We start from the raw sequence: 13,385 nt of genomic DNA on the forward strand, positions 1-13,385 counted from the left end.
AGACTAACAAACTTCTAACAACCTAGCTTCTAGACCATTTCTAGAACTTCCTCATGCATGGAACATGCATGGAGCTTCACGAACACGCATGGAGCTGCACGAGCACATGAGGTAACTTTCAACATTCTCCTTGCTTCTTCCCTTCTTCAACAAACAAGTAAACTTTGAGTTTATCATGAAAACTAGTAAAGGATTTCTTTGACAAAGTTTAATCAAGCCATCTGCAACTTGATGTGCTGCAGAACATAATTCATATATAGTTGAATCGCAACAACTTTTTCCCGGAAAAAATACACATATAAGTCCACATGCTTGGACTGAGAATGGTACACCGGATTGGCACTCAATGCGATTGAACTTGTGTTGTCACACCATATTGTTGGTTGCATATACTATGGCACCTTCAAATCAATGAGCAAGGCATCAACCCATGCCACCTTTGCTGTTGCATCTACGAGGCTTCTATATTCAGCTTCCATGGTTAACCGTGACACCACCTTTTTTTTTGCACTCCATGAAACCAGACTTTCTCCAACAAACACACAGTGACCATAAATTAATCGTCTGTCATCAGCAAAACCACCCCTATCACCATCCGAGAAGGCTGATAAATGTAATTTGTCTGGCATAAAGCCAAGACCATAGTTCAACGTCCCAGCTAGATAATGTAGAATACGTTTACCAATAAGCAAATGTTGTTCTCTTGGGGCATACATATACTGAGCCACATTATTCACACTAAAGGTAATATCAGGCCTTGTGTGACACACATAGAGTAGCCCCCTACTAAACTATGAAATTCTTTGAGCATCAACAAATAATTACCCTTCATCCTTGTTCAACTTTGAGGAAGCTACCATAGGAGTAGAAGTGAATAAAGCCTTGTTCATTTTTGAATTCTCAAGCAGTTATAAAATATATTGCTTCTGACTAAGAATTAAAAGTTGATCACATTGCTTGACTTCAATGCCTAAGAAATAGTGCAGCTCACCCAGATCCTTTAAAAATAAGTGGTTTTTTAATAGCATAACCACCTTCTCCGTCCCATTCATTGATTGCCCGGTAACTATTATATCATCAACATATACCAAAACATATATTGACACTTCATCTTATGTCAAAACAAAAAGAGACGCATCAGCTCTGGATTCTTTAAAAATGAATTGAACAAGACTACCTTTCAGTTTAGCTTTCAAATTTCGAGGTGCTTGACACAGTCCATAGAGAGACTTCTACAGTTTGCAAACCAACTTGATGCATTCAAGAGTATATTTCTCAAACCCAAGTGGTTGTTTAATGAACACATCTTCATTTAAATCACCATTAAGAAAGGCGTTGTTCACATCAACTTGTCTTAATAGTCATCCTCCAGAAATAACAAGCGCAAGTATAATGTTAACTTCCTAAAAAGGCTACTTTTAAGGCCTTTTTCACTTAAGTTATTGTTTGTTAAAAAGTTCATTTTAGGCATTTTAAGATCATGTAGTTTCATATAGTTGCATTTGTGGTGGTAGTGCTATTTTATTTCTTAATGATGCTGCTTGAGGGAAATGTGCAGTTTGTCTATGATGTGCAGGAATAGCAAGCGAAAAGGATTCGTTGGGAAGTAATGCCGCGGCATCACACGTTGCTGAAGCAGATTGAAATTCCTTGGCATTTCTGGTGCAGAAAATGACAAAAAGATACAGTTGTATGAGGACAGCTGACACTGCACGTGGAATGATTACTGTAGCCACCTTCTAGAGGACTAACGCCACCTGGAGAATTAAGTTCATGCTTATGGTGTGATTCTAGGGGTATGAGGGGTATTTTGCACCTAACAACCTAATCATTACCCCTAGATCCTTTTATTATAATGACACCTAAAAAGAGAGAAGAGAGACGTGAAGAGGCACACGCATAGAGCAAAAACAAATCAGATTTTTATTTCCTTTTCCTTTTCTTTTTCCTTGGGTTTTCCTCTATTGATTAAGCTCCAAGGAGTGGCGAGCTAGGTGCCGAGAGGAGCTAGCGAGCTAAGGTGATTCGTGGTGGCCTAGGAGACCTCTGGTGGTGCGTCGAAGGCTACTTCTCACTTCCCTTTTTGCTACTATTTTTATATTTATTTTTGGGTTGTTGGAATGAATATTTGTATGACTTTGTGTTTGGAAATTTCGAACCCCACCATGAACTAACTTATTTGGTGGTGGTTGGTTTAATGGATATTTAGACTTTATTTTAATGGTATATTTAAGTTTATTTTGGTTCTTTATTTGCTTTGCTTATGAATGCTTCACCATCTAGGCTTGTAAGAGGCATGGAAATGTCCATTTTTTAGATGAAGTTTAGGTATTCGGGAGAAACCTAAGCTAGAAATACTTGTAAGTATTCGAGAGAAATGCAAGATTAGATCCTCATAAGCAATGAGTTATAGTATTTCCAAGGGGCTTTGAACCAGCCTAGGGATATTACAACCTAATCCCTTAGATATCGAGAGAGACTAGGATAGGATTTCAACGACTAAAAAGGGTGTTTTCATCAATAGGGTAGGCTGGCCAACATCGTTGAGTGAGAGCAGATGCCTTGGCATCCTATTCTGTTAGGTTCCTTTGAGAACATTTTAGGAAAGCCCTGTCGAGAAAGTAAAGACTAGATAACTTAGATATACATGATAAATAAGTTTAGAATCCTTATATCAATCCCTACCATTCATTCCATTAGAAGCTTGTCACTTGAGGATTATCTTATTTTCATTTTATTTACTGTTATTTACCATCTTTCATTGCCTCGACATTACATCATTTTCAACACTAAGCATCTTATCTTGCCATTACATTTCCATCTGCTACACCATCAGACCATTCATATACATCCACCTTCATACATATTTTCATTTACCGTGACATTTGTATATATAAAGACTAACTATACATAGATAGATTAGTGCTTATATTTGGTTAGACTTTTGTAATTTCACCCAATCCCTATGGAGACGATACTCACTAATCACTGTATTACTTGAGCGATTGTGTATAATTGCACATTATTTGCGTATATTTTATAGCACTCACAACACGCAACATATAACGTTCAATGTGGAAAACAACATGACTGGAATGAAAGTCTCCTTAAAATCTTGCCCAGGTACCTGAGAATATCCCTTAGCCACCAATCGAGCCTTATACCATTGAACCGTTCCATAAGAATTACGCTTTATTTTAAATAACCACATACAACCAACAATGGTATGTCCCTCAGGTAGCTTTACAAGTGACCATGTACCATTACTCTAAAGAGCAGTAAGCTTAGCATGAACAACTGCCTCCTATTCCTTGGATTTCATGGCTTCATCAATAGAAGTAGGAAGAGATTAATCCAAGGAACTAACCAAAACCTTGGGTTTAAAGATCCCACATTTGCTTCTCGTAAGCATAGGATGCTGATTTACAGAAGATACATTATACTCAATAGAAGATTGCACGCCAGCAATAGTTATATTTCCAAGTACTTCAGTAGGTAAACTATGGAGGCTTAGGATCACTAAACATAGCTGCATTATCTTTCATAGTCCAATCAACACCACCTTGACTGCTAGACTCAGTACCACCTTGCCTGGTAGACTCAACACAAACTTCATGAGCATGTGATGATGTTTTAGGGTGTGTCAATGAACCAGACACAACCCTTGTTCTCACACGTTCAGGAACAAGCTGCAATGGAGCTGACCACCATGCACGATTATTAGGTGTACACTCAAGTTATTGCTTATCTGCAAAAGGAAACACATCCTCATCAAATTTAACATGCCTTGATATATAAACACGACCATCCTGACAAAGACAGTGAAAGCCTCGATGCTAATAGCTGTAACCCAAGAACACACAAGGTGCAGATCGAAACATCAACTTATGTTGCTGAAAGGGCCTCAAATGAGGAAAACAACGACAACCAAACACTCGTAGTGTCTTGTAGTCTGGTTTTGTACCAAACAACTTTTCAAATGGTGAGATATTACCTAACACTCTGGTAGGCAATCGATTTATTAAATGCACAGCTGTAGCCACAACATATGACCATAACAGAAATGGAAGAGCAATATGAGCTAGCAACACAAGAGCTAACTAATCCAAATGACGATGTTTACATTCTACAACTCTGTTCTTATCAAAGGTATGAGGACATGTGATCCGATAAGAAATGCCTGCATAAGTTAGCTTACAAGACAACCTCCTGTATTCGCCTCCCCAATCACTATGAACAGACTTAATGGGCAAAGAGAATTTAGTGGAAACCATGGTTTGAAATAAACAAAATGCATCAAGAGCCTGGGAGCGTGTACATGCATACATAAACGATACATAGTATCGATAACCACAAGAAGAGATATGTGCGGCACCCCAGAGATTAGTAAAATTAAGTTGAAAAGAAACATCATTCATAGTAGTAAAGGAATCAAAGGGCATCTTGTGACTCTTTCCCATGCAATAAGAAACAAAAGTTGTATTCATGCTATTTGAAATGTTAACATTGATTAAATTACACACATCTATCAAAGTATGAAAAGCAGGATGTCCTAATCTCCTATGCAAAATGTCAAACATACTAGAACCAAAAACACTATTGACCTTTACTTTATTACACGAGAAAACTTTAGGCTCCATATCAAACGTATAAAGACCTTCACGTTGCTGTCCTTGAAGAACCACTGCACCGATCACCTCATCTCGATCAAAGCACTAATCGACATGAAACTCGAGGAAGACATTGTTGTCCCTAGCAAGCTTGGACACCGAAAGTAAATGTTTTCTTATTTTTGGCACATGCAAGAGATCACTCAGTATTGAAGCTTGAGAAGGAGCATGTAAAATAGATTTACCAATTGAGTTCACCCTTAGTGACATACCATTACCTACTAGGATATTACTTAGACCGGTAAAATGAGAGGAATGCTTCATCTTAGAGGTATATGGAGTTACATGATGGGTTTCCCCCAAATCAAAAACCCAATGCTAGCCTAAAGCCACATATACTTGAGGTTGACTAGAAGAAGACATACCAGACTTAGCACCGTAACAAGAATACCCTGACAATTCAAATGTGGCACAATTAGCGTACTAGATTCATCCCTGGACCGTGATGAACCAGAAGATGCATTGACACCAGGAAAATCTCGATCAAACTGATACCAGCATCGATCAACAGAATGCCCATTCTTACCTCACAATTGACACTAAAGACGAGCACGACCTTGACCACGTCTTCCAGATCAACCACCACGAATTGAATCATTCGAGGCAGCCAACGATCTTCCTTGAACAACATGAGCAGTAATTGGAAGGTTCTCAGGATGAGAGTCAAACCCAGCAATCTGCATTTCAGCATCAACAAGCATAGAGTAAACCTGTTCCAATGAAAGAGTTTCACATGTAGTAATGATAACTGCCATGAACGGTTGATACTCCCGCGATACTCCTTTAAGGATACTTACAATATGCTCAACCTGAGACACCTGACTTCCACAAGAAGTAAGTGCATCATAGATTTCTTTAACACGGGTGAGGTAAACCCGTTTGGAATCATCTCCTTTCTTCATTGACTGAAGTTTGTAATGCAAATCCATAACCGTGGTTGTTGATCGATTTGCACAGAACTGCAAAACTGTATTCCAAAAAACAACGACTGACTTAGCACCAATAAACTGTGGCAACCATAGAGCACTGATCGTGGATAGGAGCCAGGACGCAAGAGCACTATCTTCTGCTAGAAAATCTTCATAAGCTTCATTAGCAATTGTGTCACCATGCTCATCGAGAACTGTCTCCGGCGAAATTGGTAAGGAACCATTTAGCAACCGTTCAAGACGATGACTGTGAACTGTTAGCAGAACTTGCTGCTTCCATAAGAGAAAGTTCATCTCATCAAGCACCACATTTACACGTTTGTTGGTAAACATTCGGGCTTGCGAGGAGGAAGAATCACCAAAGAGCACCATCGTAGCTAGCAGAATACTCCAGGACCAAAAGCTAATGATACCATGTTGAATATTACAACAGAATTCAAGAAATGATGTAGGAAACGTATGTTTTACTTCATTCCATCAATAACACTATTTTAGCATAGTCTACACTACTGTTTTTATACAACTCACTTACAATGCTTTAGCTACTCAAGAAAACCACCTAACCAACTAGTTGTTAAGCTGTTAAGTTGTTAAGAACCTGCTAGACTAACAAACTTCTAACAACCTAGCTTCTAGACCATTTCTAGAACTTCCTCATGCATGAGCTGCATGAGCACATGAGGTAACTTTCAACAGAGACATGGCTGATCCTAGCTATTGTTTACTCAGGGCGAAAAAAAAGAAAACACCTAATTCAAAAGATATTTAAAAAATATGTAATATAATTTTTTTTGTTAGAACTTTTTTATTAAATTAAACAAATAAAAATTCATTACAATATAAATTTATCAAAAACATATTTAAACATACAAATACTTATAAAAAAAATTGGAAAATGCATTGGAATACTCTCGGAGCTTTGGGCACTGTACGAAGCCCTTAAACATGCGGTGAGAATGAACCAAGCTTGTGATCGAGGTGGATAATAATGATGCAGTTCGGATAGCTCTTGGGACATCAAACTCTCTTTGTGACACGCCATAGTGGAGTTAATCCGAGAACTAATTCAAAGGGACTGAGAGATCCAAATTAATCAGATAGAACGTGAACAAAATTAAGTTGCGGATTCTCTTGCGAGGTTATGTCGTGGCCAACCCTTAGGTGAGTTCCTTTTCACTGCGGTGCCACCGAAGTTAAAAGCCATTGTTGTCCAGGAAGCTTTGTTGGATGCTGAATAATCTCTGGTATCTGTTTAAAAAAACATTGCATTTGAGTATTTCTTAAAACAAAATTATTAATGGTAATGTAAATATCAATGCTTTTTAACCTATTTTTCTCAATACATAACATAACATTTGGAAATAAAAGAACGATCTTATCTAGAATTTGAAAATATATAAAAATCAAAAGAAATAATTTGAAAACATGTTCTTACCTAGAATTTTAAGAACAATCTTCAATATGATTCAAGCACCACAATTATTGATAAATAATTATGATTTTGTGTTTGTGAGAAATATGAGAAATTAAAAAGTGAGAGTAATAAGTTTTAGAAGAATTGTGAAATATAGAAGAGAAAATAAGTATGCTAATTACACTTAAATTATTTTTCCATTTCATTGAGTTTTGAAGAGAAAAAAATAAAGTTAATTAAAATTTTCATTGATATGGAAAATCAGAAAAGAATTTAGTGAATTGCTTGTGGAAATTTGGAAAAATCAAAATTGAAGAATTTCAATTGATTTTTTTAATTAAAAAAATATTGAATTAGAATTTTATGGAAAATAGAATAATTTATTAACGTTAATATAAAAATTCAATAATAAAATTGACATTTTAATAAATTCAGGAGTCTCATTATTTAATTTTACAGTTTTTTAAACTTATTATCAAAAAATAAGGGAAAAATATTATACTAAGATTTTTTTTAATTTATGGATCCTGCTCGTCATAACATAGTCTTAGATTGAGAATATTTAAACAAATACTATTTTATATCTATCTCAAATTCTTAAAAAAATTATAAAAATAATATTAAAAAATTGAAAGAAATTATACTTGTTTCAGTCATGTAAAATAAAAGCACGCTTAGCTTAAAACGTTTACATAAAAGATGTTTTCGGCTAAACACGTCTTTGCCCGACAACGGCATTTGACTTTTATTGGGTGAGAATGGAAGGTGCAATATTGCAAATTCAAAAGAGTGTTTTTAGAATAGCATATTTTAATAAAAGGATTTAGTTTTTATAAAACATGCCTTCTTCCTATATATACTCGGAAAGAAGAGACAACAAAGCTCAACAAAAACATAAACCTTCGCTGGCAACACCCACCTAAGGGCTGGGTGAAATTGAATACGGATGATGCAAATAAAAGGGTCGCTGATATATTTTCTTGTGGTGGTCTTGTACGCTCCGATACGGGTACTTGGATAATCGAATTCTCTAAGAATACTGGTATTTGTTTGGTGTTTGATGTTGAACTCGAGGGTATATATGGAAGTATTTGCCTTTGTATGAAATATGTATTGCCATGAGATTATAAGTGAATCGGATAGTAAAGAGATCATTGATGTGTTTAATTGTGATTGGGGTTCGAATAACATATCGCAAATGATTCTACACATTGCTGTTCTTCTTGTCCGTAACTGATGTTTATCCTTCCGTTTTATTCCTTGAGAATACAATCAAGTGGCTGATAGATTAGCCAGTTTGGCATGGGATTTTCCCCTGGTTGTTCAGTTATTCAACGCGCCTCCAACTGTCATTGTTGATGTGGTTCTTTAATTATATCTAAAATAATAAGTTTTAGGATAAAATATACAAATAGTCTCCTGATTATATGTCATTGTTTTATTGAGCCCATTGACTGTTAAAAGTTACAAAGTGATCTTTCGACTATAGAGAGTTGCTTTGTTGAGTTAATCGACTATTAAAAGTTTCAAAATGATCACATACTATTCATATGTTCCAAACTCGTTCTTTTTCGTGAAAACATTGGCAATTGTTTGAGCAGCACGTTAACTTGTTGATTACGATATGCTAAAATTCGATCACATAATGGTTTGATTTGTATTTTATGGATCGACTTTTTGTTTACATTATGTCGTCGAGCTAGTGCTTGAAATATTATGTCGTTGAATCAGTGCTTGAAAGCAACGATAAAACCTGTAGACATCAACTAAGCAATTACCCAAGAAGATGAACATTGATAGCACCCAAGAAGAACAAAGAGCCACAAAGAAAGTGAAAAATCGGGAAGAAACAACTGAAGATAATGAATCAATTCATACAACGGAAGACATGCAAACTGAAGATGACCCTCATGAAGAAGCTGCGACGACCAAAGATTGCCCCAAGAGCCCGGAGAAACTCTCATATGCAGCCATGACTGCCAGTAGATCGAATATAATCAAGAATCCCCCTATCAAGATGCCCGAAGAAGAAATATCTTTCCAAGAAGGTGATGTCACAATGGACAATTCTGGAAATTTTCCAAAAATAAGTTTCTCTAGGCGAATCCATGAATTGATTGATCGAAACATGAAACAAGTGGTTATCACGAGATTGCTGGGAAAGAAGATTGGTTATAAAGAGCTGATAAATAGAATACATGCTTTATGGAAGCCGACAGGTAATTTCAACTTAATAGAGCTTGACAATGACTATTACCTAGTGAAATTTGAAAATCTTGAAGAATACACGAGAGTGCTTACCGATGGTCCATGGATGATATATGGGAGTTATCTGATAGTACAACCATGGTCGAGGAACTTTAATACATCTGAGAAACATCCCTCACAAGTCATTGCCTGGCTGCGTTTACCTGGTTTGCCCTACAGGTATTACAATACTGCATTAATCAGTACGATTGCGAATATGATAGGCAAAGTCATCAAAATTGACTACAATACTAAAGTTGGAGAAAGGGGAAAATTTGATAGAATTGCAGTTGTAATTGACCTGAATAAACCTCTTATTCCATGTGTGGGAATAGACGATTTCATAAAAAAAATTGAATATGAGGGGCTGCAACATATTTGCTTTAACTGTGGTACCTATGGGCACACAAAAGAAACCTGTCAAGCCAATCTTGAAGGAATTCAAAGAGATATATCCAATGTTAATCACTCTATTGAAGTTCAAACATATGAGGAAAATAGCAAAGATAATCATTTTGGCCCTTGGATGGTTGTTCAGACAAGAGGAAGAAACAACAGATACCAAAGAACCCAAAGTAGAAATAAAGATATTGAAGGATCATCTAAACAAGGTTCCAGATTTGCACCTCTGCAAGATGAACAGATGGAGGAAGAACCCAGGGTAAACACGAAAAAATCAACAAATTATAAGTAAGGAACCTGAACTACAAGTCCCTACTACAAAAGCTAACACATCGAAGATCCAGATGGGAAACAAAGTGGGCGATAGAGAAAAAACGAGAAACAAAGCCAGTTCTACACAAGCGGATGAAAATACGAACCAAACTCAGAAAAGAAGTGATCCCACCAATTTTGAAATTGATAAAATCAGTTTAGTTGATGTGCCTATCACTGACGGGAGAATAACAGAGAATGTAGTTCATACAAAGGAAATATGTCTTAGTGGAATCCAAGTCTTGGCTAAAGAAGATGCCCGAATCAGTGACCATAGTATAACTGTGGGAGATGGAAGACATACTACAATTTCCATTCAAGAATGAGACAAAAATAGGAATACTACTTCTAGATGGAATTTCAACAAGAAGACTAGTCAAATTTCTCGCATTACCAAAAAAGGTCTCAAAGTCAGAAATTCAAAAACTAGTATAAATCCAAAGGTCCCTTACCTATCAGAATGGATTCAAGAAAACAATATGAATTCGGAAAACTTGGCTCCCCCTGATAATACCATAACTACAACTAGTCTTACTCAAACGGCGGAGCAAATGTAACAGAGTCAAAGCAAAGAATCTGAATAAAAGGAAAAGGAGTTATCCCAAAGTACCTACTCTTTATCTCAATGATTATGAAGATTTTATTCTGGAATACCCAAGGGGTAGTTAAACCTTCTTTTAAAAGACACTTTAAAGGCTGTGTGACTATTAACAAGCCTAATATCATTGCTTTGATGGAAACTCACACAAGTGGTAGAAAAGCAGACAATATCATTGAAAATATGGGTTATACTAACTCATTTAGAATTAAAGCTCAAGGTCACAGTGGAGGAATCTGGATGCTTTGGGATGATTCAGTGGAGGTTAAGATTCTTAGCATTTCTAACCAATATGTGCATGCCTGTGTTAATCATATTAACATCAATTACTAGAATTATGTTACAACAATTTATGCCAGCCCCAACCCTAACATTCGTTGTAAATTATGGGATCTTCTGGAAAATCTCAAACCTTGCAACAATGAACCCGGGATTTTAGGTGGAGATTTCAACTGTATATTGAGATCTGATGAGAGAGTTGGTGGTTGCAACCGCTTAAGAGGAGGGAGTAAAAATTTTCAAGATTTCATTTTTAACAATGATTTGATTAAAGCTAATTTCCAAGGAGATGAGTTTACTTGGCATCGTGGTAACCTTTGGCAAAGACTAGACAGATGCATTATGAATATGAAGTGGCTAGAATTATATCCTGAAACTAGAGAACTCCACTTGGACCGAATTGGATCGGACCACTGTCCTATTTTACTCTACACAATGAACAGCCCCAAGGACAATAGAAAGAAACCTTTTAGATTTCTGGCTGCCTGGATGGATCATCCTGATTTCGATCATTTTTTAAAAGAAGAGTGGGTTAAGAAAGATAACCTTATGGAGAGTCCCAATCATATCAAAGATAGCATTAAAGGTTGGAATAGTGAAACCTTTGGCATTATCAACCAGAAGAAGAAAAGAATTATGGCTAGACTAAAAGATATTGATAAAGTTTTACGTTGTTACAATTCCACAAGATTTTCAACCTTAGAGACTTAACTTAAGACTGATCTGGATACTATTCTTAGACAAGAAGAACTACTTTGGGCTAAAAGGGCTAGATGTAAATGGATCAATTACGGTGATAAAAATACCAAATATTTCCACTCCTGTGCGATCACTAAGGGCAGCAAAAAACTTATAACAACTCTTAAAACAGAAGCTGATAATTAGTGTAATGATCAGAATTTGCTTAAAGACCATGCCAGGAAGTACAATGAAGAACTGTTTACCAGGGATTCATTGATAAAGCAATCATTGGAAAATCCTAGACCTTTTTCCATTCTGAATCGTGAACAATGGAATTGGCTTGACAAACCTTTTGACAACAGATCAAAGAAGCTTTATTCAGTATGAGCCCACTCAAAGCTCCAGGTATTGATGGGTTTCATGCGAGTTTTTTCCAGAGCAATAGGGACATTGTTGGAGAAAAGGTTTGCAATTTAGTTAAGTACTGCCTTAATGGAGGACAGATAGATGAAGCTATTAACAGAACTAGCCTTGTGTTATTACCTAAGGTGGATAATCTTGATAGAATTACTCAATTTAGACCCATAAGCCTCTGTCAAGTGACCTACAAAATTATTACCAAAGTCATTGTGAACCGCCTAAAACCTATCCTTCCTATCATCATCTCTAATAGCTAAACGAGTTTTATTCCGGGCAAGTCTATTACTGACAACATTATTCTAGTTCAAGAAGTAATTCACTCCATGAAGAAAAAGAAAGGAAAAAAGGGTTGGTTGGCCATCAAGATTGACCTTGAAAAAGCTTATGATAGATTGGATTGGGATTTCATTAAGGACAATATCAAGAAAATGGGTCTGCCTAATAGGATTATTATAGCCATTATGAACTGCATTACATCCATGATAATCCAAATCAACTGGAATAGAGATCTTACCGAGCCTTTTAAACCAACTAGGGGGATCAGACAGGGAGACCCCCTATCACCTTACCTCTTTGTCATCTGCATGGAAAGGCTGGCTAAAGAAATTGCATTATTAGTTGAACAAGGCAAATGGAAACCGATTAAGTTGTCTAGAAATGGTCCTAACATTTCTCACCTCTTTTTTGTAGATGATCTTATGCTCTTTGCAAAAGCTGACAAGACTCAAATCGATATTATTAAAAAAACTCTCCATAAATTCTGTAGCAGCTCGGGTCAAAAGGTTAACCTGCAGAAATCCAGCATCTTTTATTCCAACAATATTATTGAACAGATCAAAAATTCCATAACCAATATGATTGACATCAAGGAAGTCAAGAACCTTGGGAATTACCTGGGAGTTACATTACTGCACAACAAGATAAATAAAAGAACTTACAACAACATCATCTAAAGAATTAAAGACAGACTTACAGGTTGGAAGGCTAAAACATTATCTCTAGCGGGAAGAATTATGCTTGCTAAATCAGTTCTCAACGCTATTCCTGCATACACTATGTAGTCAATATTAATGCCTAAAGGAACATGCAAGGAGATTGAAAGGCTAACCAGAGATTTTATCTGGGGAAATTCTAATGAACAGAAGGGTATTCATCTTGTAAACTGGGAGACACTCTGTAAACCGATCAAAGAAGGGGGTCAAGGATTGAAGAATTTGAGAAACCAAAATAAGGCATTCATTTTCAAACTTGCATACAAACTTACTAATAGAATTGACCTTTTATGGGTGCAGGTGTATAGAAGCAAATACAGAATGAAAGAGACTCTACCTAAAAAGCTTGAGAAAAGAGGAGGATCATCTCTATGGAACAATATATGCTCACTTTGGCAAAGTTTAAACAGAACATTTGCTGGAACATTGAAAACGGTAAAC

General features: G+C 36.3%; 1 protein-coding gene across 1 annotated transcript; it reads right to left on the bottom strand.

The window, feature by feature from the left end:
- Positions 1-392: 392 nt before the first annotated feature.
- LOC120120694 (uncharacterized mitochondrial protein AtMg00810-like) lies at positions 393-890 on the bottom strand. The gene is made up of 2 exons (XM_039140253.1): positions 826-890; positions 393-738 (listed from the first exon to the last, which is right to left on the bottom strand). Exons 1-2 carry the CDS (start codon positions 888-890, stop codon positions 393-395), a joined length of 411 nt encoding a protein of 136 aa, XP_038996184.1.
- Between the last annotated feature and the right edge of the window lie 12,495 nt (positions 891-13,385).

The sequence above is a fragment of the Hibiscus syriacus genome, unplaced genomic scaffold (genome assembly GCF_006381635.1).
Source record: "Hibiscus syriacus cultivar Baekdansim isolate YM2019G1 unplaced genomic scaffold, ASM638163v2 tig00110345_pilon, whole genome shotgun sequence".
NCBI lineage: Eukaryota > Viridiplantae > Streptophyta > Magnoliopsida > Malvales > Malvaceae > Hibiscus > Hibiscus syriacus.

Coding starts and splice junctions, on each gene's coding strand:
- LOC120120694 (XM_039140253.1), bottom strand. CDS start 890: ATGAACAAGGCTTTATTCACTTCTACTCCTATGGTAGCTTCCTCAAAG. Junction 739..825: donor AAGTTGAACAAGGATGAAGG/GTAATTATTTGT, acceptor TATTACCTTTAG/TGTGAATAATGTGGCTCAGT.